General features: G+C 40.0%; 1 protein-coding gene across 2 annotated transcripts in view; it reads left to right on the top strand.

The window, feature by feature from the left end:
- The window catches only part of TMEM131L (transmembrane 131 like), a 170,188-nt gene that overhangs the window by 109,675 nt on the left and 32,737 nt on the right, over positions 1–27,776 (top strand). For both annotated transcript variants that reach the window (XM_019441230.2, XM_019441228.2), the window contains exons 10-25: positions 1,247–1,305; positions 1,618–1,726; positions 3,794–3,887; positions 4,399–4,552; positions 5,264–5,434; positions 6,760–6,829; positions 7,899–8,016; positions 9,354–9,495; positions 11,871–11,980; positions 13,002–13,074; positions 15,824–15,951; positions 18,005–18,147; positions 20,396–20,582; positions 20,793–20,978; positions 21,766–21,915; positions 22,302–22,927. In XM_019441230.2, the coding sequence (XP_019296775.1) occupies positions 1,247–1,305; positions 1,618–1,726; positions 3,794–3,887; positions 4,399–4,552; positions 5,264–5,434; positions 6,760–6,829; positions 7,899–8,016; positions 9,354–9,495; positions 11,871–11,980; positions 13,002–13,074; positions 15,824–15,951; positions 18,005–18,147; positions 20,396–20,582; positions 20,793–20,978; positions 21,766–21,915; positions 22,302–22,927 (2,520 nt within the window). The remainder of the gene's footprint in view (positions 1–1,246; positions 1,306–1,617; positions 1,727–3,793; positions 3,888–4,398; positions 4,553–5,263; positions 5,435–6,759; positions 6,830–7,898; positions 8,017–9,353; positions 9,496–11,870; positions 11,981–13,001; positions 13,075–15,823; positions 15,952–18,004; positions 18,148–20,395; positions 20,583–20,792; positions 20,979–21,765; positions 21,916–22,301; positions 22,928–27,776) is intronic.

The following is a 27,776-nucleotide window of genomic DNA, read 5'->3' as shown; positions in this document are numbered from 1 at the left end:
ATTAAGAGATTAACAGTGACTGGTTCTCAATCTGCAACTGCTAATAAGGCTATATTATTTTGGAGTGAATTAAGTGGCAACTGCAAACCACTTTTTAGTTTTCTTGGGATGATTTTTTTTTTTTTTTTTTTGCATTCTGAGATAGGAAACAAGTTAAATGGGCAGGCACAACAATCTAATATAAATATTCACAAAGTGTTTGGGAAGTTTTGTGTCTCTTGTCCCAGTGTTACGATCTGCAGAAGCTCAGTTAAAGAAATCATGCCGTGTCGTATTTTTAATAGCTGACTGGGTGCCAATTGTTCCCGGATGCCGGACAAGTTAAGAGAGTGTGAATTGTAGTGTTCATTGTTATGAATTTTGTCTTTGAAAATGTATGTCCTGTGTACCAGGAATTACCTAGTTCATCAGCTTCAGTTTCTAAGAACTTTTGTAGGCAACACATATTAGGTGATTTTTGACATTTACAATGTAGAGTTTGCTGTTATCCATTGGTTAGCAAGGCTGTTCTGGTATATGTGTCTGTATGTATATATATGTATGTGTATGTACATTTATATATGGACACAGACATACACATGTACCACGTGTACATAAACACATACCATATACATATCCAGAGAAAGAATTGGTACCAAAGTGTAATTTTATGGTCAAACATCATCTACTTTCCAGCCCTCAGAATTGGCTGTAATAGTGATGGTTCTTCAGCAGGAGATTTGTCCTGTCTTCGGCTTCCTAGTTTTTGGTGATTCTCAGAATGGCCAGATAGACATCAATGTAGAGAAGACCCTGTCCCATGGGGAGCACTTCTGTGAGTGAAGGTTGAAAGGAAGGTGATGTTTTGAGATCCCAGGGTTTTGTTTTTCCTCAAATGTGATCATCCCAATAAGGAAATAAGGGCCTGTCCAATCAATAGGAGAACATCGCTTATTTAAAGCTGTCCAGTTGGTTAGTTTCATCCAGAGGAGTAATAGTGTGACCCTATACTCAGAATATCTTCACTGGTAGTTTATTATCCTTTAGAGAGCCCATGTTGGTAGGTCAGTCTTTTTGTATAGATCTTTTTCCTTGTGACTTAGAAGAATACCCAACAGAAAATAGTTCCCAGTTTCAATGGTAGTGTTGAAAAACGAGTCACATTTTTTATAGAAATGTGTAATGTAGTACTTTAGCCACTATATTAAGGTATGAGAATGAGATGACTCTTTTGTTTTAATCTCATTGCTCTGATTCTTTTGGACAGATGATTCGGCAGTAAATATGTATATATTACATTCAGGAAACAGCCTTATTTGGATACAGGTAATTGTAAATTACATAAAGTAGAATTTAAACTTACGAATGTATGTTTAATTGCAGAACATGAGGAATTTTCAACAACAGATACAGAAATACTTGTCTCATTTCTCTTTTGCTTTAATTTATACCCGGTTTCCCTTGCTTGAACCCACATTAGGATGAAGGTTGTCAGCACCCCCCTTCCTACTGTCATAGACACATATGCTGAGCAGTTGCTTGTATGCCAGTCTGAACGACTTAGTTCTTTTAACAGAGTTGATTCACATTGGATACTCACCCAGCTGAGAATAGTCATGTGGATTTTTATTTTTGTAGGACGTACATCATTTCTCACAGAGAGATGCTCTGTCTTTGCAGTTTGAACCAGTACTCGTACCTACTTCTGCAACCAACTTTACAAAAATTGCCTCTTTCACTTGCAAAGGTACAGATTTTAAAAATACTGGAGATTGTCTTTTTATTTTTGTTATCTGGTTATGATGACAGTTCTTTTCTGTGAAATGACTTGGGTTTCACAAAGATTTTCAGAAAGCAAATTGGCTTGATGATAATACTGTAGCCTTAAGAGTTCTAAGAGATAGAATGATGGAAGAAATGATTGTTGATGCCACTGTTATTCTGCCACATATGGGGGATTTTGCATTTAAAGCTTAACTCACGTGGTGATCTGAAAGAGCAGGATGTAAATGTGTCTGGTGGAGGTGCTGCTTCCACAGAGAACAAGGTTGTGCTGCCCGGGTCGTGTATCTTTGTGCAGAATGCAAGCTAGATCTAGTGAGTACAAACCCAGCTGTAGCTTTAGGTTCTTATTTATGGTTAAAAAGAGTTCTGTAAATAAATGCAAGTTGTTTGAAACATATGAAAGCATGCCCTGCCTCACTTCTGTTTCTTTTTCTTTTTAAAATTTTTTAATGCTTATTTATTTTTGAGAGAAAGAGAACACAAACAGGGGAGAAGCAGAGAGAGGAGACAGAGGATCCGAAGCAGGCTCTGTGCTGACAGCAGACAGCCCGATGTGGGGCTCGAACTCACGAATTGTGAGACCATGACTTGAGCCGAAGTCGGACGCTTAACCGACTAAGACACCCAGGCACCCCTTTTTAATTTTTTTTAAGTTTATTTATTTATTTTAAGAGAGAGAGAACACCAGCAGGGGCAGAGGGAAGGAGAGACAGAATCCCAGGTAGGCTCCTCACCATCTGTGCAGAGCCCAATGTGGGGCTTGAATTCACGAACCGTAAGATCATAACCTGAGCCAAGATCAAGAGTCAGATGCTTAACCCACTGTACCACTCAGGCACCCTGCCTCACTTATGTTTCAAGAAATGTTAATTAAAGCAACAAGTAAGATATAATTTATTACTTGGATCAATAAAGTGTTAATATTCTGTGTTGGTAATGATTAGGGAAAAAACACGTATTTTTGACAAGAGTACTAACCAATGCAGGCTTTTTGGAGGGAAAATTGGCAATCTGTGAAAATTTAAAATGCACATTTATGCTCTTTGACACTACGTCTGGGAACTATCTAGGTACACTCATATACATATTCAGAACTGCTTATAGAAATGTGCATTGTTAGTGACAACATCCGTCTGTCGACAGGGGGCTCGTTCAGTTGTAGTGCATTTACAGGAGGGTATACCCTGCAGCTATTAGGAGGCATATGTGGGCATGTAATGCAAACAGCGCATACACTTGGTGTCCTTTAAAGGGTGTCTGTGTACTTGCATGTCATAGAACACTGGACAGATGCTCAGGAACCTGCTAGAAGTTGTTTCCTCCAAGATAACTGGGGACTCGGGTGGACTTTTTTTTCACATTTTTTGTTAGTGTTTGAATTTTGGGGGGGGGGGGGTTGGGGCCATATATGCAGCTTAAAAAAAAAGACTTGAATATTTGTATCAGAGTTAAGAATTTAATGCCAATGCCTTAATATTAGGAGTAGTTCAGGGAAAGCTTAAAAGTGTTGTTTTGATAATCTCCAGTGTTTTGGAATGCATTTCCACTCACCCTGTGAAGCTCCTCCTTGCTATTTCGGTTGTCTTTCTTTTTCCTTTCTTGCTCATGCCTCCACATGCTCCTCTTCACCCCACCCGGCTGAGTATCATTTTTCACTTTTGTCATCTCTGGCAGACCTAAAGACTTTCCTCTTATTTATGGTGAATGCAGATCTTTGTAAAGAGAAGCTATAAAGCGTTGACTCTCTTTTTCTTTTTCTCCCAAAGGAAGAAATGAGAGGTTGGTTTAAAAAGGGAGGGGGGTGTGTGTGTGTGTGGTAGACATCAAGTTCTAGAAAATTGGCAACCAGCCAGCAGAGGAAAAAGATAGGAGTGTTTGAGAAAGTATTTTACCGTTGATATCTGATGCACTATTTTAATGGAGAAACTGAAGTAATTAGAAAGTTATAAATAAAACGTATATCCTGTTTTTATTCAGGCGCAATGAAAGAAAAGATGCTTCACGTTTATTTCTTTGTATCTCAAAACAGCTACATCCTGTGCCAGTGGAATTAAAGAAGACGTGAAGAAAATAAAAAACACTCCAACACTAAAAGCGTGTCTCTCCTCTCCTGTGATTCAAGGGTAGGGTGAATCCATTTTCCTTTAAATCATGTTTGTTTAAGTGTTTTTCATCTGGAAATAATTTAAAAATGTAACTGATGAGACGTGTATGATTCTCTCTCTCCGGACTTGCCTTGCGTACATTAACACAGCTAACAAGCAGTGGAAAGGCTGATGGCAGAACGGGAGAGGGGAGAAGAAGGATTCCAGTGATTCCGTTTGTGGACTGGGCTGGGGACCAGGTAGTCAGGTGTGGGAAGGAGGAAGAGGATGCGCGTTGGGGTCCTGGTTTTGTCCTGGCGGCCTGTGTGAGCTGCCTTGGTCCTGGCCTGGTCACTTACCCTCTGGCCTTCAGAGGCTGCGCCTGAGGGCACGAAGGGTGAAGAAGGCAGTCCCGCGGCCTGTTCCTGGCGCTAACGTTTGTGCTCTGACGTTTCATGCTGCTCCTCTTTGGGCACACTCCGAGGCGCGCTGAGTGCTGGTGGGTTGTCTCCCACTCAGGGCTGATAGCATGCACGTCCTGTGTTCGCAGGTATTTTAGAATGGACTCCACTGCGACCCAGTTTCACATAGAGACTCACGAGAACACTTCAGGAGTTTGGTCAATGTGGTACCTCAACCATTTTGACCATAGTGTTGTATTAAATGATGTGTTTGTTTCCAAGGAGACCAAGCACATTTTAAAGGTACATACGGTATTTTTATCCAAGTTTTAGCCTATTTTAAGTTTTGTTTAAGGTCAGATGCAATGAAATTAATATTTATAAAGTTTAATTTTTTCTTCTGAGTTTTAAAGCAAGTATTTTTCTTTTAACGTTCTCAGAATTATTTCTAAGATCTATTTGTTTTTTTAAACTATCGTTCAAGGAACACAGAGGGACCAAGGTATATTCTTAAAGGATATTTGCAGTCACCATTATTAAAAAAATTACAATGTACAATTTATACTCAAAAGATTGTATTTATTAAAAATAAGCCTGCTTAATAAGAGACTTAAAAACTGAGAACAAACTGAGGGTTGATGGGGGTGGGAGGGAGGGGAGGGTAGGTGATGGGCATTGAAGAGGGCATCTTTTGGGATGAGCACTGGGTGTTGTATGGAAACCAATTTGACAATAAATTTCATATATTGAAAAAAAAATAAGCCTGCTTAATGACAAAATAGACTTTTTCAAAATATTGCCCGTGAAAAGTTCAAGATTACTTTTGTGAAATTAAAACAGCATGTGAAACATAAACCTATCATTTATATGAAAATATTTCAATCTTTGAGCTGGAAATAGTTGAGTAAATTCTATTTTTGAAAGTACAAAAGAACTTTAGTATCATACTTTATAATGGTTTTAATCATAATTGGTATTAGAAAAAGTAATTTCTCTTGCTTTTTTTCTTTTTAGATTCTGAATTTCACTGGCCCTTTATTTCTACCTCCAGGCTGTTGGAATATATTTACTTTGAAACTTGCTGTTAAAGACATTGCCATAAATCTATTCACCAATGTATTTTTGACTACAAACACAGGTGCCGTTTTTGCAATACCTCTACAGATTTACTCAGCACCAACCAAGGTATTGTTTACAACACTATGTGTTATAATTTTCATAATAATTACTGTTATTAACTTATGGTGCTTGGGTTTTATTGGCAGAGTTAAGCTCGTGTTCTTTAAGACTATCTCAAGAAATACAACAGATATTACCAGGCCAAGCTTAGATGGTCATTTGTTTAGATATGGAACTCTTTATTTGGAAAGAGTTTCCATTTTTCATAAAGTAACTTGAGGTTCTTGAACAAAATAAGGTATTACAAGTAGATTCATCTCATTTTCATTTATTTCTAAAATTTGTAGAGCGAGGAATATGTGCTTGCTCTAGAAAGCACAGTTGAGCTTTTAGTTCATCCTTGCAATGAATTCAAATAAACTAGACGGTTAAATGCTGTAGTTAGACCTCTGGTAAGTGAGGCTTGGTTGCTTGTAGTTCTTGCATTTCTCCCGGGGGCCAAATCTAAAGCCTGAAAGGATTCACAATTAAAATGCTTTCTAAAATCTGGGTAAACCGTATTCAATTTAGATCTTATCTTAAACATGTCTCATTTTTTTTCTTAATGTTTATTTATTTCCATTTGGTTACTGTTATTGCTTCTTTTTGATCCAAGCTATTCTGTATAACGCTGGGTTCTGATTTTTCACTATGAGACATTCATGCAACCATCTTTATGATTTTTCTCACTTATTAGCCTTGGTGTTTCATTAGATAGAAATGCCTCATGCTTAGCTATAGGCTTAAAGGTAGGACTTCTAAAATCAAACTACACAAAGTGTAAGGTTAATTCCATTCATCCTTATTTTGAGGAGGGGAGATTTCTTAGAAATTTCCTTTTTCTGATCAAGAGATGCGTATTAAGAAGAGCGCCCTGTGGGAGGAGTAGGCAGGTTTCATGTATATGTGGAAGTAGCGAGTCTGTGCTTTCCCAACCTGTAGGAAGTGGAACGTCAATTTAAATGTCCTGAGTGGCTTAGGAGTTTCTACAGATTGGTATGCTGTTTTTCAGAGGATTACAGTGTTTTGGTTCTTTTTTAAACCTATCAGGAACGTCCTGAGATTAACCTCTAATTCAGGAGGCAGCTTTGTGTCTTTGGAGCCCATGGATCATCACTGTGGGCATCGATGATTGTGCAGAATCCACTGCTGTGAGCCTTCCTGTGAGAGACCGTTCAGGTCTCTCATTCAGGGGGAAAGGAAGCCAAGAATTCGCTTTCTCATTGTTTGGCTTCTGGTTAAAGAGAAATTCACTGAGGTGGAGGCCAATGTCTGCTTTGCATTTGAGTGCATTAGGATTTTTATGCTTAGTGTTGTGTTTTAAGTTATTCATATATTACTTTTCAATCTAGGAAGGGAGTCTGGGTTTTGAAGTGATAGCACATTGTGGCATGCATTATTTCATGGGAAAATCAAAGACAGGTAAGTATTTTGCCCTTAGGCTTTCTGTAGAACTCTAGAGTGGGGTTGGGTGGGAAATAGTGAGGAAAAATAGAGTTTGTAGCTGCAATAATTAGTCCTGTAAACATAATTGTATCATATTTTATTTTTAAAGAGCATGATCATTCACAGAATGACTTGAAAATCTTAAAAATCCTCCAAAAACACCTGAGGTTACTTGTATAAATAATGTCCCCTTAAGTAGCTTGAACTTTTGTAAGGGATTTTTTTTCAAACACATTATTTGATGGTCACAGCAACTTTGTGTCCAGGAAAAGTTGGAAGATTTTGGTTCTTTTATAAAAGGGCTGACTACAAGTTAGTAAAAATAACCTGGAATTGTGTTTGAAGACTTGGATTATAGGAGCATAAACATCTTCCAGGGGGTGCTTGCTGTTATGTGAGATTGAATGCTATGGTGTTGATATAGAAGCTCTTTCTAGCCCTTGCCCTACATTTTTGATTCATTAAAATATTTAATGTAAGGAGACTGTTGCAGTATGGAGACTTCTTTGAGGAGACACCCATGTTTTCATCCTGGTACACTCTTTAGCACAGACAGGACCGAACAGATAAGTAGAGAGGGCTCAGTGAATAGGAGGCCGTTTTGTAAATATGCACATGCACCTTCCCCAGGCCTGGTCTGTGCCCTTCTTTGGGAGGACCGTTCGTCCATCAGCACTGATCACCGAAAGGCTTAGATGATGACCAGTGCTTACAGGGAAGCAGTTTAGCCTGTTAGACGGAAAGCTGTTAAAAATGTTCCGAGTATAATTTTTACTTGTTTCAGGCTGTATTCATGAGCCATGTGTCTTTTATGTTCTTACCTTTACATGATTCGATTTAGTTTTGTTTTCTACATGTTTGTTTGATTTGATGTACCATTTGCCATTGAGTTAGAGAGATCCTAGGAAAGTCAGAGGGAGGGAGGGGGTGTGTTTATGCATTTGACAGTCCTCTCAGTTTGAGAAGTTTGGCAGCCTGTGGCATTCTTTACTAATTGAGTTGCATTTTCTATAAATCTAAATATTAAATCTGATCTAACTTTTAGAAAATCCTAATTGGGAAGGGAGTCTTTCCCTGGATCGGTCTACCTGGGATGTGGATTTGGAACTTGCCAATAAATTGTATGAAAGATGGAAGAAGTTTAAAAACGGTGACGGCTGCAAGTATGTCTTCACCTTTCCTTGTCTCTTTTATGCGGCACTGGGGAGACACTTCAAGCGAAGTTGTAGGATGTCCAACCTTAGAAAAGTTGAAAGTGGAGTGCAGTGAATACTCAAACGTTCCTCACCTGTTTTCAACCAGTTGTTCACATTTTGCCACTTACGCTTTATTTCTCTCTCGACCTCTATACCTTTGTACACATGAATTATCTTTGTGCTGAGTCATTGGAAGGTAAGCTGAAGATACCATACCTCAACCCTCAGTACTTTATTAGGAAAGAATTTATTTCCCATGGAGAATATCCTCCTACATAGGACTATGCTATGATTCCACACCCAACAAATTTAACGCTGATACAGTTATACAGTATACAGTCTGTATTGAAATTTCTCTGTTTGACTCACTGGTATCCATTATGGCTATCTTTTTCTTTTTCCTTTTTTTAAATCCAGATTCCATTCAAGGATCATGTATTGCAATTGGTTGTCATGTTTTCTTAATTTTCTTTAGACTTGTATCCCCACCTTTCTTCATCTATCATAATGCTGACATTTTCGAGGGGCCTACCCAGTTGTCTTACAGAACCTTTGGCACTGTGGAGTTTTTGGATTGTTTCCTCAGGTTTACATTCATGTCAAACATTTTTGGGAAGAGTGCTAATTACTTGGTTGGTATTGTGTCCTTATCATTGCATCACCTCAGAAGGAACATAAATGGCAGTTTGTCCCATTGTCGGTGTTGCTAAGTTGAATCGTTTGACTGTCCCCATTGTGCGTCTGACAGCTCTCTTTCCACTGTAGATGAATTTTTCCTTTACTAAGTAATTATTAAAAATTAATAAGTAACATGTGCTATGATAATTTGAGATCATATAAATTTCCTGTTCCCAAAGAACATTTCACCCCATCCATTGATAATCCTTGCCTGGATCAGTTGCTAGATTGATGGCTGCAAAATAGTGATGTTTCTGATTATTTTGTTCATTCTACATTCTTTTTGAGCATCACTGTGGATTCTTTGTTCACTACCATGATATACCATCAGTATTATTTTTTAATGCTAAATTGTCCCAGATTTGGCTGATGGGGCCCCGTCAGGCTAGATCGTGGGTCCCTTAGATGTTCACCTCATTCTTTGAGCAACTTCCTTGCTTTCTAGTAAAACAGGATGCTCCGGGATCATGTGTACTTTCTCTTCCCCAGACCCAGAATACCCAGAATAAGCCTTTTCTTTTTTCCGAGAGCCCTTGTTCCTTTTAGCAGGAGTGATAATTAGTGATTTCCTTTTTTTATGTGAAAATTATTTTTCAAAATAATTTCTTTCTTTATGAATTACACAGGAGGACTGCTTTAGGCATGACTCGATTTGGTCGCTTGAAGAAATCCAAGGAGTCAGAATCCTTTGTTTCGTATCTTCCTCGTTTAATCACAGAGCCCGGCCTTGTGTTAAACTTCAGCGCAACTGCCCTGAGGAGTAGCGTGGTGAGGATTGTGTATCTCCTTGTCAGTGACCCCCTGGCTCTTGGGGTGTTAAGTTATCAGAGTCTTTCCACCTTGAGAATACTGTGTCAGAACCAAAGTTAATTTAAATTCATTTTAAGTGACATACATATGCCGTTCAGTGCACTTAGCAAGGAGGTGTCAAGAAACAAAGGAGTAAACTTGAAACAGACTGAAAGTGCATGAAACAAACACATTTTCTGAAGTTTGTTTTCAATTCAAAATCCGTCAAGAAAGTATTCAACTACGAATATCAGAGAAAATCTTTTTTATAAGATTTTACCATTTTTAAAATTTTTATTTTCAAATTTATTTTATTTTTTAGAGAGAGAGTGAGAGTCGGGGAGAGGGGCAGTAGGAGAGACAGAAAATGAGACACACAGACAGAGAGAGAGAGAGAGACACTCTTAAGCAGGTCCACATTCAGCACAGAGCCCAACACAGGGCTGAGTCTCACGACCCCGAGATCATGACTTGAGCTGAAAGCAAGAGTTGGACACTCAACCAGTGAGCCACCCAGGCACCCCAGTTTTTTTAAAAGTAATCTCTACGCCCAACTTGGGGCTCAAACTTACAACCCTGAGGGGCGCGTGGGTGGCTCAGTTGGTTAAGCAGCCGATTTTGGCTCAGGTCATGATCTCCTCGTTCATGAGTTCGAGCCCTGCATCGGGCTCTGTGCCTTCAGCTCAGAGGCTGGAGCCTGCTTCGGATTCTGTGTCCCCCTTCAGCTCAGAGGCTGGAGCCTGCTTCGGATTCTGTGTCCCCCTCTCTCTGTCCTTCCCCTGCTCATGCTCTGTCTCTCTTTCTCTCCCCAAAATAAAGAAATGTTTAAAAAAAAAAAAAAAAAAAAAACAACTTACAACTCCAAGATCAAGAGTCACAGTGCTTTACTGACTGAGCCAACCAGGAGCCCCATCACAGAGAGAATCCTGATTAACACAGGCTTACATAGGAGTTAGCTTGTTTTATAGTGAGAAGCTCAAAAGAGAAGTCCAAAGCTGATGAAGCAGCAGTGTGATGCCATCAAGAGCCTGGACTCTGTCCATTACCCTCTGTCCTTAGTGTGCTGACTTCTCTCGTGTGTGCTTCCCTCCATGAGCTGGGGAGGCAGGGAACAAAGCAGAGGCACAGAAGCCACACCAGCAGACTTCCATGTGTGTGTGTCATCTCATTGCCAAAGAGCTGCATCACATGTGGTCTGGGTGATGATTTACACTTCATGAGGTGCTCACTGGGTTTCTTCGGGGTGGCATCCGAAGACTGTTTTTAAAACATTTTTGTTTTGTGGGGCGCCTGGGTGGCTCTGTCGCTTGAGTGTGTGACTTCGGCTCAGGTCATGATCTCACAGTTCGTGGGTTTGAGCCCCACGTTGGGCTTTGTGCCGACAGTCTGGAGCCTGCTTGGGATTCTTTCTCACTCCCTCTCTGCCCCTCCCCTGCACACACACACACACACACACACACACACACACACACTCGCTCTCTCTCTCTCTCTCTCTCTCAAAAATAAACATTAAATTTTTTTTAACTTTGAAATAATTTCAACTTAAACGGTTTAAAAATAGTACCAAGAACTCCTAGTCACCTTTCACAAAGGTGTTTTTGTGTTTGCCACATTTGCTTTATCATTTCTTTTCTCTGTCTTTGCACACACACACACCACACCCTTTTTTTAAAAATGTTTTTTAATGTTTATTTATTTTTGAGAGAAAAAGAGCATGAACGGGGAGGGGCAGAGAGACAGGGAGGCACAGAATCCGAAGCAGGCTCCAGGCTCTGAGCTGTCAGCACAGAGCCCGATGCGAGTCTCGAGCTTATGGACTGTGAGATCATGACCTGAGCCGAAGTCGGACGCTTAACCAACTGAGCCACCCACGTGCTCCACACCACACACATTTACGAGCTGTTTGAGAGTGTCAGATGCTATGTCCCCCCTTATTTCTACTTCATTGTGGATTTCCTAAGAACAAGAGCATCTTCTCACATGCCAAAGTGTAATTATTAAAATTGGATGTGATATTAATCATAATAATGTTATCGAGTGTGCAGTCTATATTCAGAATTTTCCAGTTATCCCCCTCACATACTTTATGGTAGTTTTTTTTTTTTTTTTCCCAGCTCAGGATCTTGCATTGTATGATCTTTATCATCACCTGTAATCTTTCTCAGCCTTCTCTTGCCTCTCATAGCAGAGATGTTGTTGAAGTAAGCAGGCCATTTATTTTCTAGACTGTCCCTCGATTTGATTTGCATGGTGGTTCCCATGATTCGATTCAGGTTATGAATTCTTGGCGGGATTATCTCAGGAGCAACGCCATGTCTTCCTCGGGGTTTTGATTTTCCTTTCCCCATATCTAGGTGAAGTACTTTGTGGTGAAGAACCCTTCCTCTTGGCCGGTCTCCTTGCAGCTCCTGCCTCTCTCCTTGTATCCTACACCCGAGGCTGTGGTACGCCTGCTGCACAAATGGTAAAGCACCCAGTTGGTGAAGACTTTCTGACGGTGTTTGGGAAATGCTGTTAAGACTCAGAATTATTCAGAGTCCTTCACATCTTTCACCCAGAACCTGTATGTGGGTGTACACAGTATTGGCCCCAGTACCTGCACACCCAGCTCCTTGGGACATACAACCTGATGGAAATTGCCGCTTCTCTTGTTGCGTGGTATCTTTGGTGTTCCTGTGACAAGGCTAGCTCCCAGCAGGATATTACTTTCTCTGGTCAGGGAATCTTTACAGCTGTGATTTTTTCCCACGTGTATTCCTCATATTGAGAATCTAAATCACAGTGATCTCTGGGCAACGGAAGAAAGGAGTTCAGTGTTTTAGTACATTTTAATCTCGTGTTAAAAAAGAAAAGATGATAGATTTTATTTTAACAGATAGATGTCTGTTATATTTTATTTTCACAAAGCAGTCACAGTTTCAGTTAGAATGTTTCCCTCTTTGGCTTAGTAGGATCTACTCTTATCCCTGGGTTTCTCAGCTTCAGCACTATTGACATTTTGGACCAGGTGATTTTCTGTTTGGGGGAGGAGGGGCTGTTGTGTGTTTCAGAGGGTGGTTAGCAGTGTCCCTGGCTTCTACCCACTCGGTGCCAGTAGGACCTCCCCAGCTGTGGTAAGCAGCAATGTCTCTGGGCATTGCTATGTGTCTACCAGGAGATAAAATTGTCCTTTCTCGAGAGTCACTTCCTGTCAGGTTCCTTATGTATTGTTTGGAGAGGGAAAAAAAATTGCTTTGTATTTAGAGCTGTTGTCACCATATGCTTCTTTACATTCTGTGCTGCCAAAGTCATTCATTCAATGGTATTTATTGAGCACTTCCAGTATGCCCAGGACAATGCAGGGGGCTGGGATGCAGTGGTGACAGGATGGGATGAACTGTATATGTAAACACATGTGCTCACATAATCTGTATATGTGCACACATGCACTGTTTTCTTTAGTGGCAACCTGAATGTTATTTCAAACATTTTTTTTTCCTTTATAGGTTTGGCACCGATATGCAGATGATTAATTTCACAACTGGTGAATTCCAGCTCACCAAAGCTTGCCCTTACCAGGTAGGATGTCCTCTTTAAATAGAAAAAGAATGCTGACAAACCATACACATAGCATATGGCTGCACCAAGTCATGTTTCAAGTGTTTTTACATAATATATGTGGCTCCTTATATTCTAGGCATGAAGTATACATAGCAGATTTTCCCAATTAACGAATGCAGCAAGAGCCCATGGTTCATGTTAGCCTGTAAATCATTTTAATTTGATAGTTTAGATTCATGTGAGTGAAGAAATAACAATTGGATCAGGGCTATGTAGAAAACCATAAAACCTGAGACCCCAGAATTTACAATTCTCTTTTAGATTTCCCATCAATTGTTTTTTAAGGTGACATAAGGTAAATATACACCTAAGAACATCTTCTCCTACTAAACAGGCTTCATGTTTTTAGCAAGTCACCCAGTTTCTGTGATGTTCACCTCATCTGTTAAAAAAAAAAAAAGGTCTTTCTGAAATTCTTAAGCCTCTGGGCTCTCATGAGGTCTTCCACAAATACTCAGGAGGAGGAGTAAACATGTCATGTGGAAAGGATGTTGTTCTGGGACTTGGCAGCCTTGTTTCTTAGTTTCCACTCAGTAGTTCTGTGGCTCTTTGTACAGAGCTGAGAGTTCTCCTTACAAGTATCCTATGTGTGAGATCAAGTCAGACGCGGAGCATTTGTTAAAAAAATACAGCCACACACGTCACCACACATGGGCATACAACTATATTTCTAACACACACGCACACACACACACGCACACACTGAAATGCCTTGGTATTTTCTTCTCTCTCCACACTTATCCCTCCAAAGATGGACTGTTGGCTCTAGATTAACTTGAATAGCAGAACGAGGGAGATCAGATAACCTCCAACTAAGAGTTAAAACTCATCAAAGCAAGTTTTTAGATGGATTTTTAACAGAGACTTACAATAGGAAACATATTACAGCAAATGTCCCTTTCTGTTTGTAAGTGGTTTAGGCAGCAGGATGGTCTTGTTTTTGTTAGCACGCCTGCCCTGCTCATTGCCTCTGGTTCTCCTTTCCACTGAGCAGGCTCCCAGGGCTGTTAGAGATAAGTTAGTCTAGGATACCAAAAGATCTTTGGCCCCGCTGGTGTTGAATCGTATATAATTTGGAATTCCAAAAATAATGCCAATTTTCTTTTACGTCTAAATGTTCTATTCAGATTTGAACAAATGCTGCAGCCTGTTTGGAAGAAGTTTTTCATGTGTGACCAAAGGTTTCCCCCAAGAATATTACACCTTTTGTGATAAGAGACACCATTACTGTTATGAATTTGTTACACTGACAATAATAGTATCGATGCCTTTGAGACACTTAAAGTTTAATTCAAAATTCTTCTTAGAACTCTTTGTTATGTAAAGAATGGCACCCGTATTTATGATGGTTTGCTGTTAGAAATGTAGTTCCTTCGGTTAAGATCAGGGGGAATTAGATGGTCAGGGTTCTGAGTCCAGGCTGTTAACATGGGCTAGCTTTGTGCCCTCAGGAAGATTACTTATCCTCTCTACAGCCTTCTCTCACTCACTCGTAGTAATGTTTGAAGATTCAGTAACATTTATGGAATGCTCAGCATTTTATAGACTTCTTATATTCCAGTGCCTGGCATATAAGAACGATTTAATAAATGATGCAGTTGTTATTACAGATTTTTTAATGTTTGCTTATTTATTTTGAGAGAGAGAGAGAGAGAGAGAGAGAGAGAGAGAGTGAGTCCCAAGCAGACTCTGTGCTGTCAGCATGGAGCCCTTTGTGGGGCTCGATCCTATGAACTGTGAGATCATGACCTGAGCCAAGATCAAGAGTCGGGTGCTTAACCGACTGAGCCACCGAGGCGCGCCATGTTATTATTACACTTTTAATACTAAAAATCAGTTTTATTCAGTATTCATATTAGATATATGTAAAGCAAGGTTTCTCCCTTCATGAAGCTTATAGTTCTAATGAAAATGAATCAAACACTGTCGCTATTTCTTCTGATAGCGTGGGGAGATACTAGCAACAATTGCAGGATAAAACAAATATAAAAATCAAGACTGCAGAAAAGAGAAATATTACCATGCAGATTATATGATTATAGCGCTAAGAAATTAATAATTTTTTTTTAGTGAGAAGGAGCTAGAAAAAAACAGTGGAAAGAGGAAAAATGATGGAGAACTCAGCCTTGAATACTAGATTTAGAAAACAAGATTTTAGCCTTGAATACTAGATTTAGAACACAAGATTAATCAGAGAAAGTTAGAGACCCTGGGAAAAATAAAGGAGCTTGTGAATAAACACAGCTCTTTCTCCTGAGTGAAGAGACGCAATATAATACAGATGGTCTCTGTATGAACCTAAGGTCGGTATTAAAGATAGGGTTGTCGAGCAGCAGTTGGGTGTTGGGTCAGATCCCCGCAGCATTCAAACAGAAGCTGTTTGGTGTGCTAAGTGACGTTTTGCAGTCAGAGCATCTTGGCAGAGATGTCTCTTGTAGCCGCAGCTTCCATCCGGGCCGGGAAGCAAATCCCCCTCTCCAGCATCCCTGGCAGGCTGTCCTGCAGCCTCTGCCTGCTCTTCTCAGCTGTGGTTCGGGAACTGTTTATCAGTGTGAACTCTCAGAGTGAGCAAGTTCAGCGCGTCGATTAGGGTAGTCCATTCTGGACGTTAAAAGAAGAGCAATCATGTTTATACCCTAAAATGCACGTAATGAAGACGGAAGCTTGCTTCACAGGAATCATTTCACTGCATTTATTAAATCTGCAGGGCATGCCTTCTGAGGAATCTGAGTTTGGCATCCTCCACTTACATTTGCAGCCTCTGGAGATGAAAAGGGTCGGTGTAGTTTTCACGCCAGCTGACTACGGAAAAGTTACCTCACTCATACTAATCCGGTGGGTGTGTCCCTGTCATGGAGCCTATTTCTTTCTCTCTGACTCGTCTGTCCAAGTCTCTTTCTCTCAAGAATACATAATCTCTTTATTTTTTATTTATAAGTATTTGTTTATTTCTGAGAGGGAAATATAAAATCTGAAGCAGGCCCCATCACCACAGAGCCCGACGTGAGGCTTGAACTCACGAACTGTGAGATCATGACCTGAGCTGAAGTCGGGCGCTTAACTGACTGAGCCACCCAGGTGCCTCAAGAATATGTAATCTCTTTAGCTAAGAGCTGACATTCACCTCATGGTCAGGCCTTCAGGGATGGGGCTGTGTTGCACAGGAGGGAGAGGAGAGGCTATGTGAGGCTTCACACTTACTCTGTGCCTCAGTTTCCCACCTTGTAAAGTAGGGGCTGTGTGCCCTTCTCTCTAAGAGCCGCAGTATATTTTGCACAGCATCTCATCTGTTGGTGTCATTGAGGGTAGGACACATGTACAAATGCAGACACACACACACGTATGTGCTAGGAACACATGTTCCCAGCTCAGAAAAATAATTGAAACACTGCTGTGTATGTTTTCACTCGCAGTGTTGGGATTTATATCACTCTCATACCTGTCTTGCTTCTGGAACTCTCTGTAGCCCCAAAGGACAATGGACTAAGGACTGTTGAGCCCATTGCCTTTTTTCCCCTCCTTTTAAATGACAGATGTTGCTAAATTTAAGCAGCTAAATGTTTCTCACTATTAAATTTTTTTCATCTTTAATTAGTGTTTATTGAGAGTTTGCTTTCAAAAATTTACAGTAAATACAGATCTGTGTTGAAGCTCTCTGCATTGGTGAGAAGTCTAACACTAATTTTCAATAAATGGCCTTTTAGTTACTTTGTAGAGTTTTTCTAGTATCAGATGAGCTAGCGAAGACTTTCTTATTCTGGACTTCCTTTAATATATTACACGAGTTTGTTCTTCTGCAAGTGAACGCTCTGAAGAAGAAAATGTACTTGTTTGTTCTATTAAGCATTTTAACTAAGACTCCTGCTGCCCTGTTGACAGCGTCTTTCATTTAAAACTCCTTCTCCGTTGAAGAACTAAGGTCCCGGGAAGTGCAGAGATAGCATTTACCTCATCCCAGGTTCAACTATCCCACCTCGAAAAGAAAGTCTAAATTATTTGTAGTAGTTAATTTACTTTTGATATTTCTATATTGATACATAGTATTTTTCTGTAAATAATATCAGTCATCCAACCTAACTTTTAAAGGCTTTTAAATAGTTAAAGATTCTTAATCCTTCAGATAAAGGTGTAAAGCTCTTGTTGTATTTTGCCTAATTAGGAATGTTTTCTCAGCTTCTATAGTATTTACATTAATGATGACTGGCTTTCACTCCAGTCTACACCTTTTAAACATCTACTCCATTTAACTTTTTTTGTCCTGGGAGTCATGACTTCAGTTAATGAAAAGGCAGAAGCTAGTCTGAATTTTTGCTTGACTACTAAGGATTTGAGTAGATCTATGTTATTTGGTGGGGTGACATTATAAATCTTTGGTTCAAAAGAAACAGTAGGATTTTACTTCTAGAATTATCCCTAAGGCAGAATCTCTAATAGTCACAATTACTATGAAACTCCTTAATTCACCCTGCAAGTAGTTTGTATCAATTAGGCTAAATTTGTTAATATTTCTCTGAGACCCCAACTTTATCTTTTCAGTTTTTGTTTTTGTTTTTTTTTGCTCTTGCAGGTTTCATCACCACCCAGGTGGCTGATTATTAGAAAAACATGGCTTCACATTCTCGGGCTGAGGCAGGAGGGTGATCAGGAACATTCTGGGCATTCACTGGTTCTTGCTGTAGTCAGCTTGCCTGGGCTCTTCTGAGCCCATTGGCAGCTTCCGTTGCCCGTCAATAGCCTCTAAATTCCAGGAGATGCCACACTATTTAAATTGATTTTCTCTTTGAAAACCTTACAGCTGTTCTTGCTAACTAGGAATGTTTAAGTCCAAGTGCACTGTATCTTGTGACTGTGTTGTAATGCCTTTGTATTTGTATGTGCTGCCCCATAGGAATAACTTGACTGTTATCGACATGATTGGCGTGGAAGGGTTTGGAGCGAGAGAGTTACTGAAAGTGGGCGGAAGGCTTCCTGGTTCGGGAGGTTCTCTCAGGTTCAAGGTGCCTGAGTCCACGCTGATGGATTGCCGGCGACGTGAGTTCGTGCGTGTGGCACTCAGATGGGGCAGCCTTGGTGCTAAAGCCAAGAGCAAAAGGATTCTATAGGAAGATTCTTTATAAATTTATAGCAAATTCATTGCATTGATGCAAATAATTGAATCAGGCAAATGTTTAGTATATATAGGCCTTTACTTTATAAAAATAGCCTTAGATATTTAACCCATCTTACTTAATACATATATAAAAAGTGTAATTGCTGAATTATCAGTATAGTGTCAAATACTTAAGATAAATAGTAAGAGGCTACATCATCATAAAAAGATCACACCATGGGGCGCCTGGGTGGCTCAGTCGGTTGAGCGTCCGACTTCAACTCAGGTCATGATCTCGCAGTTCGTGGGTTTGAGCCTCGTGTCGGGCTCTGTGCTGACGGCTCGGAGCCTGGAGCCTGCTTCGGATTCTGTGTCTCCCTCTCTCTCTCTGCCCCTTCCCCGCTCATGCTCTGTCTCTCTCTGTCTCTCAAAAATGAATAAACGTTAAAAAAAAAAAAAAAGATCACCCCAAAATGCTGAAAGGAGACAAGACTAAAGATTTCTAAGCAGTAGAACTCTATGCAGTAATGGAAATGCTCAGTGTCTGTGTCATCCAGTACAGCAGACACTAGCCTCATGTGGTTACTGAGCACTTAAAAATATAGGTAGTGTGACTGAGAAAATAAGTTTTTAAATTTTTTTTAATGTTTATTCTTGAGAGACAGAGCATGAGTGGGGGAGGGGCAGAGAGAGAGGGAGACATAGAATCCGAAGCCAGTCTCCAGGCTCAGGTGTCAGCACAGAGCCCAATGCGGGGCTCGAACTCACAGACCGCGAGATCATGACCTGAGCCAAAGTCGGACGCTTAGCCGCCCACACACCCCAAAAATCACTTTTTAAATTTACTTAATTTTAATTTAATTTAAAGTAGCCATGTATGTCTAGTGGCTACTGTATTAGACATAGAAGATTTAGAAATTTACATAAATGTTCCATTAGATATTTCCAAACTGTGCATGTATTTAAGTTAAATACTTCTAAATTATTTATATTAGGTTCAAGAACTTTCTCAGGAACTAAAACAAAAATCAAACAATAGATGTAAAATGTTTTTCATAAATTCTGTCTTGTTTGCTATATAATTTTGAATTTCTGGAACACACTGAAAGCATTTTAGTAACACTGTGCTTCCTGTGGAGAAATCTGATTAGTGAAAACTATTGGATAATTTTGTAGCACTGTTTAATGTCTCATTAGAATTTTTTTAATAAAACTATGCTAAATGAGCATTGAGTTTGAAACGATTTATTAACCATTTGCATTCAGCATTCATCACAATTCATTTTTTCTTTCATTCATTCAGTAATTTAGAGTTGACCTTGAAAGATAGAATTAAGGAGTATTATAAAAACTATAGAACCAGATAAGATATTAGTCCCTTTATGGAAAAGATTGTGGGTTGTAAATTTATGGGAGTAATTTAAAATTGTGGTAATTCTTTCTTTTTTAAACTCCCTATATAAAATGTGCTCTCATTTTTTTTGCAGGGACTTGGTGACTTACTTCCTCTGAATGTAGTGGGTGTTTGAGTCATGTTTCTAGAGGCACACACACTTGCTCTTAACTGGTCCCTGTTCAATGTGAAGATACTGGGAGCAAAGTGTACATAGTGCCTAGGGATATCCAAACTATTTGGCTTCTGAAAAGAATAAACTTCTAACCTTAACCTTTTTAAAAAAAAACAACATTTAAGTTTATTTTGAGAGAGAGAGAGTGCGTGAGCATGTGCAGGGGAGGGGCAGAGAGAGAGAGAGAGAGGGAGAGAGAGAATCCCAAGTGGGCTCCACACTGTCAGCACAGAGCCTGACGTGGGGCTTAATCTCATGAACCTGTGAGGTCATGACCTGAGCCAAAATCAGGAGTTGGACACTTAACTGACTGAGCCACCCAGGCATCCCTAACCTTAACCTTTACTAAGTAAAAGAACAAAGAAGAGATTTTGATTACTGTTGGTACCTAGGAAGGTCATTTAACTTAAAAATCTTGATTAGTTAAATGTTTTTATTGTATCCTGATAGTATAAGAAAATCTGTAACTGTTCTAGAAATTAGATAGAAGTCATACTTTGAGCTTATATTGAATTTTTTTTCACATTTTAATAATACACGTCATGGTTTTTTGATTCAATAAATTATGCTAAGTAAATTTTGCAGTTCGTATACACTAAATATTATTTTCTGTCCTCACTAGAACTGAAAGACAGCAAGCAAATTTTATCTATTACAAAGAACTTTAAAGTTGAGAATATTGGACCACTTCCTATAACTGTGACATCTCTGAAAATTAATGGGTATAATTGCCAAGGTTATGGATTCGAAGTGCTAGATTGTCATCAATTTTCCCTGGCCCCAAACACATCCCGAGATATCAGCATTGTGTAAGCATTGAGTTTTAACCTCATTTAAGTTTTGTGGCGCATTTAATAATGTGGGCGTGGAGGGATCTTTTTCCATTGGTAAGACATGTTAAGTTGTTTTTATATAAATACTTACGGTAGGTAAGAAATTTGGCTGCTATTGTGATTACTTTGTTTTGTGCCTGGAATTAAAAGAATCAAAGTTCATAAAGATGAATCTTTTGTTACCAGGTTTACTCCCGACTTTACCTCTTCCTGGGTCATTCGTGAGCTGACTCTTGTGACTGCAGCAGACCTAGAATTTCACTTCACTCTCAATGTGACCCTCCCTCATCACCTGTTGCCTCTGTGTGCCGACGTGGTTCCAGGACCCAGCTGGGAGGAGTCGTTTTGGAGGCTCACAGTCTTCTTTGTCAGGTATGCTCCCGCCTTTGGGCGAGTTGCAAGAAACTGTCTATTGCCTGGGTGTAAGAGCTTATGAATAGTCAAATAGCATATTCAAAGCATCTGAATTGAGTGAAATTTGTATTTCTTTGTGAACCCTGATACACATGAAGTAGACAAAGTAGTAACTGATAAACTTTAAAATAATAGTAAATGAATTGTAAGAGATTCATGGGACCTAGAAGTATCATAGACCATTATGCTCCATATGTTTTCACTGGCCGTCACAGGGGAAGATACGACTTTGACTCCTATTGGCCCAGTGCAGTGGCAATTTGAGATTGGAAGACTAGAACGACCCTTTTAGATTTTATCATGAAAGTGCTTTTAAATTTTTTTTTAATGTGTATTTATTTTTGAGAGAGACAGAGACAAAATGCGAGTGGGTTGGGGCAGAGAGAGAGAGGGAGACACAGAATCCGAAACAGGCTCCAGGCTCTGAGCTGTCAGCACAGAGCCTGACGCAGGGCTCAAACTCACGAGCTGCGAGATCATGACCTGAGCCGAAGTCAGACGCTCAAGTGACTGAGCCACCCAGGCGCCCACAAGTGCTTTTAAAAATGGAATTGGAATGTCAAACTTACAAGTATGCACATTTTTAGAAACTTGGGTTTTTTTTTTAATCTTTAAGGTAATATCAGAAAGTACCACATCTTTAGACATTTTGCATCAACCATCCACTGCTCTTCTGTAAGAGAGCTGGTCTTTTTAATGCCAGTCAGAACCATGCAGTAATGAACCCCATTGCTTTCTTCCTCAGTTTGTCCCTGTTGGGTGTGATTTTAATAGCCTTCCAACAAGCACAGTACATTCTTATGGAATTCATGAAAACAAGACAGAGGCAAAATGCTAGCTCATCTTCGCAGCAAAACAATAGTTCGATGGATGTAATTAGCTCCCATTCTCACAAGTAAGAATTTCTGTGTGTGTGTGTGTGTGTGTGTGTGTGTGTGTGTGTGTGTGTGTGTGTGTGTGTGTGGGGGGGAAGGGGCTCTCACCTTTGATATTACTCCGTTCTGATTTTATTTTAAGGTGATATAAATATTATTCTGAGTCCAGGTTTAGATTCATAAAATTTTCTTTAAGTCATTGAGGCTGTAACAGTCCTTTTACAATAAGATAGACTTCATATAAGGACTTAGTTTGTAAAACTCAGGGGGGTTTGGAAGAAGGAAAGATAGAATTCCCCAGTACACACAGTACCGATGGCCACTTCTTTCTCACGGCTTTAGAAACAGAGGGGTAGGGTTTGATTCCACTTGGCTGGATGTTAAATGTTTTTCTTCCTCCATTCAGGAGCAATTGTAAGAACTTTCTTGATACCTATGGCCCCTCTGATAAAGGCAGAGGGAAGAGCTGTCTTCCAGTAAACACTCCACAAAGCAGGATCCAGAATGCGGCAAGGAGGAGCCCCGGTACCTACGGTCATTCTCAGAAGAAGCACAAGTGCTCAGTCTATTACAGCAAACACAGACCTAGCCCACCTGTTGCCAGCAGTGCCAACACTGCTGCTGAGGAGAGACAGACTCCAGCCCTGGGCAGCCCCCTGTCTGCCCCTAGAGAGGACGTGTGCACTGATGTTATGGGTGAGAACTGGATAAACCTCAAATATGCAAGTGGCATAAATGTCAACCTGCAAAAGAATTTAACCCTTCCCAAAAACTTACTGAATAAAGAAGAAAACACACTGAAAAACACAGTTATGGTCAATCATCCTTCTTCAGAATGTCATATGAAGGAGGAAATACAGACATGTATGTTTCCTAAGGAAACGGATATTAAAACTTCAGAAAACATAGGTGAGCTCAAGGAGAGAGAGCTCTGTTCTCTGAAGACCTCTAAGAAACTACCTGAAAATCACTTGTCAAGAAGTGCACCTCAGTACCAGTCAGACTTGCCAGAGATTTCCGGGAAGAATAATGGTAATCTTTTCATCCTCCTGGATGACTTTTCTCTCTGGTTTGTCTTCGGTCTGTTTTTTTAACAGAATTTGTTCTCACCTGTGACTTTAGGTTTAATCATGGATGCTGAATTCTTAGTTCTTGCACAGAGTTAAAGCAAAGGTGTAAATGTTGAAGTACGGTTTGCAAAATGAAAAGCTTAGGAGGAGGCACCACGTTTTTAGAATGTCGTGGCTAAGAAGTGTACTTTTAGTACATGTTTTTAGAGGGTTGGGAATGTCATATTTTATTGGGAGGATATGGACACCACTTTCTAATTATTTTATATCTTGGATTTTCAGACTACTTGTGAAAATTAATCTGCTCATAAAATGTTTCTGACTGAACAAAACTTACCAACTTTTTATATTTAACAGCTGCTACCGTCTCATGTTCCCTGGCCCTGATTCTTGTCTAATTGTGTCCCTTGGTTAAAAAAGACAGATGTTCTCTTATAGCAAAGGCAGTTAGTGGAAGCATAGGCAGGACTGGACTCAGAAAACTACCTATATGTAACATTGTCGTGAAGCTTTAACTGACTCCTTTGGCTTTTGGCATAAGAGCCCGTGCTTATTTTTCTTAGCCGTTCTGATCATCTTAATATGCACGTTTCTGTACCTGGTAAAAGTCAGATTTTGGACACTTTTTAATCTGGAAAAATCAGTCACCTTTGATCTTATTAAAACATCTAATGTGTTTCACTCCCTGTTACTGTAGAGGGGGTAGAGAAATATTATGGATTGGTCAGTTTCTGATGAGTTTTATGCATGTAGTTAAAAACCCGAAGTGAATTTTATGTGTTCCATAAAAGGACGTCTCTAACTTCAAAGCTGGAGTCCTCTGAGCGAGTGGAGCAAGGTCAGGCAACTGCACATGTATTCCTGGTGCGTCTTGTTCCAACCAGTTTGTACCGTTCCCCTGGTATCCATGCACGTGTTTGAGGTGGAATCATGTCTGCAGGGTTGACACCGTCCCCTGTGTTCTGTCCACCTGGCGTGTGAACACGCACTCCGGATGAAGCATTCAACCAGATCCTCAAATGATAGCATAGCATACCTGGTCTGAGGATGTTTTGTGGTAGGGCAGGGGGCTGCCTGTTGTTCCATTTCCATGGGGCCCAGGCTGCAAAACATTTGTGAAAGAGTGAGATTAGGGGTGAATCCTACCAGGGTTTTCCTTGTTTGGTATCATTTAGGCCTGAGCACAGGATCTAACATAGGCTGACTTTACGTAAGCCTAAAACCATAGTTGTTTGAGGTGCTTCTGTGGCCCATTGCGTCCATTAGGCATCTGCATAAATGTGCCTGCAGAGTGCAGTGGCCATGGCCTTGTGGATAGATAGATGGGAAGGACCTTTTGCTGCACTGCAGTACTCTGAAGTGGGTTAAAATGTGGAGACGTGGGCCCAAAGTGCAGCGCTAGAGTGGGTCAGAGGATTCACATTTGTGCTTCAGGTCCCTCCTGTCCAATACTTGATGTTTAATGCCCATAGTGGAGCATAGATGGCCATGTAGTAATACTTCAGCAAGTGTGAGTGAACTTCGTATTGGAGGTCCAGAAACAAAGGACTTGCTTATATCATCATAGATGTCATTCCTGCCCAGAATCTTTCCCTCCTGTGCAGATTGCTAATCTGTGTTTTAAATGGAAACAAGTGTCTCGCAATAAGAAGTCTTTAAAAACTGCTCTTTGGTTAGATCAGTAGTATGTTAAGTGGTATCAGGGTGATTGTTGATCAGATCAAGTAAGGACTGATGAAAGAACTTTGGCTTTCCACCATGTTCCGACCAGCAAACTTAGAGGTGCTAATTCACAGTGCTGGATTTCTCTCCGGAATTAGTATGTCAGCAGGAGATTCCTCGCAGGGAAAGCCATTCATTGACATGTGTTTTGTTCTGTTTTCTGTTCACAGCACTATTCTAGGAAAATATCAAAGAGGTTAAAAAAAATAGGTTGCCTGCCATCCATTTATAATTTAGACATTTTAAAGGATTGACAATTTTAAAAATAAGAAAGGACTGAGAATTCTAGAGGAAGATATTTGTAGTTTGAAGATAGGATTTGCAGTTTTTTTTAGTAATATCAAGGGCTTGGAGTGCTTTTATCAGATTTTAAAGGAAAGCATTGTAATAAGCTGGCAGATGGTGAACAGGCATATAATTGGCAGGGAGTCCATAACGTGTGAAGAATGCTCAAGGATGAGAAAACCATTTGTATATGAGAACTCTCCAAATTTTCACTTCCAACTTTGAGCGTTGGTTCTTTTTTTGCTTTGAAAAGTGTTTTACTTTGTGAAAAACGTGTTTCCATCACAAAATCATTCTAGAATCTGAAGAAAACGGCTTCTGTGTTAATAGTTGAACTTAGCCCGCCGGCTGGTTGGGAATCCCAGGTCCCTCCACCTCGTTTCCTGTGTGGCCCACTAGAATGGGGAATCTCTGTTTGCTCAGGGGAAAGCAGCTAGTGTGTTTGCCATATCCTAGCTCCTTCTCCTAAAGTACACAAATGTTCCATAGAGGCAAATTCAGTGACAAGATTACTTTTGGAAAAAGGGGAAGGGGGCAGGCGGTCTGTCTCCTAAGAGTGCCTGAAGTGATTTTATTAACCTGACAGACCTCCTTGAGGCATGTGAGGAACTTTGCCTTCTCCTATTCTGAGGCTTTTTAATTTTTCCTGAGGGTGACATATTGTGTGAGAAAAAAAAATATTCCAAGGTGAATATTAATGGCTCTGGCACTACATGCTCAGTTTTGTTGTTGAAAAACACAGAATTTATTTTCTGAATAAAAGAAATGTGTCTCATCCCCTTCCTGTTCTTTCTGCGGCCTTCTTCTGAGAGGCCTTGTAGCAAGTCATAAATTAAAATTCCCCATAGAAAGGAAGTCTGTTGACAGATGCTTCAGAGCTCTGTTTTCACACACAGTTTTCTTGGCATCCACCTGTCAAACCACAGCTCAATTTTTCAAACATTTGTTATGTATTCCAGAGTCTTTTGAGCTACTGACAAGAGTAGAGCTCTGTGTGTAACGTAAATGATCTTTTAAATATGTCTCTTTTCAAATGTGTATTATTTTTAAATTGTGTGATCACAATTCTAGATCTGTATTTGACCGTACAATTAAAAAATAATGATCTCTGGAATTAAGGCTAAAGACACACAGCTGGCCTCAGCACTATGAAAGAGGAATAGTCAGCCAATTATTTTATTGCTTTCTTTCTTTTAATTTTTATTTCTGAGAGAAAGCGCGCGCGCGTGCACGAGAGAGAGAGAGAGAGAGAGAGAGAGAGAGAGAGAAAGCAAGCAGGGGAGGGGCAGAGAGAGGGGGAGACACAGAATCTGAAGCAGGGCTCCAGACTCTGAGCTGTCAGCACAGAGCCCGATGCGGGGCTTGAACCCACAGGCTATGAGATCATGACCTGAGCTGAAGTTGGAGGCTTAACCAAGTGAGCCACCCAGGCGCCCTTTTATTGCTTTCTGCTTATAACAATGTAAAGGATAATAAACTTTTAAATTGAATAATACCCTAAGCCTTGGAATTAACAATACATGGAAGATGTCACTGAATAGACACTCCAAATTTCTGAAATACGAATATTTGAAAAATTCAAATAGTCTCATTTTACTTATAGATACTAATACCTTGAAGATTAGCTTTTACTCAAAATATAACACTTGATTAGATTTGATACCATAAAAGTTTAAGCAGGATTCTAGTTGTGTTCACTTGTTCCCTGTTTTATTTGTTTTTTATCTTTGTGGCTCAAACACTGACTCTCTGAGATGGGTATAAGAAAGTTGTATAACACTGTAAGTAAGTAATCGTGCCTAATAAGATGACTTGGATGGCTCCATTTAGTAAATGAATTTCTAAATTCTTAGATATTGTCATGTTAGAGTTTCTCAAAGACTCAATGAAGAACTTGTTATTAGAATTGCTTTTACTAAAAAAAAAATTAAAAAAAAAAGTGGAGGGGCGCCTGGGTGGCTCAGTCGGTTAAGTGTCTGACTTCGGCTCAGGTCGTGATCTCGCGGTCCGTGAGTTCGAGCCCCGCATCAGGCTCTGTGCTTGACAGCTCAGAGCCTGGAGCCTGTTTCAGATTCTGTGTCTCCCTCTCTCTGACCCTCCCCCGTTCATGCTCTGTCTCTCTCTGTCTCAAAAATAAATAAAACGTTAAAAAAAAAAATTAAAAAAAAAAAGTATTGCTTTTACTGTTGGTCCTGATTCCCAGCCCCACAGAAGGTGTTACTAAGTGCTTTAGCACTTTTGGGGAGAGTTCAGTGTTGGATATTAACTTTGGATCCTTCCTGAGAAAGTTTGACAACTAATACTTTTAGTGCTGTTCTTGGCCGGAAGAACACGTAAGGAAATCCATTTTCTCACGAATTAAGACTCTAGGAAAGTTAGCGGCACATTTTTGGGGAGAATGTATGTGTTCTCTTTTATATGTATGGTTTCCAGAATCCGAAGGGATGTCCTTATTTATGATTTCTTTTTCTGTTTTGGATCCTGCCTCCTTTGTTCTTGGCTCTTTCCTTTACCACTTCATCATGGTGGATATTTTCCTCTGTAGTTGTCTGAACACCCAACTTGTGTCTTAGGGCAATTAATGCTTCCCAGCGTTTTTATAGTTCTGTGATACTTACACCATTTTCCATTAACAAAATAAAAGCATGCTTCCCTTGTAAGTGTTATTTGTAAGATGTATATATCTTGCTTTGAGTGAGTTCAGCTTCAGAATTTCAGAATCAGAGGGGATTGAACTGCTCATTTCATTTTGCGGGCACAGACTTTCCCTGCACCAGGTCCCAAAGCAGGGCCAGACTGGAGCC

The sequence above is a fragment of the Panthera pardus genome, unplaced genomic scaffold (assembly GCF_024362965.1).
Source record: "Panthera pardus isolate Hobbes unplaced genomic scaffold, ASM2436296v1 HiC_scaffold_13, whole genome shotgun sequence".
Lineage (NCBI taxonomy): Eukaryota > Metazoa > Chordata > Mammalia > Carnivora > Felidae > Panthera > Panthera pardus.
This window is presented reverse-complemented; position numbering and strand designations above follow the sequence as displayed.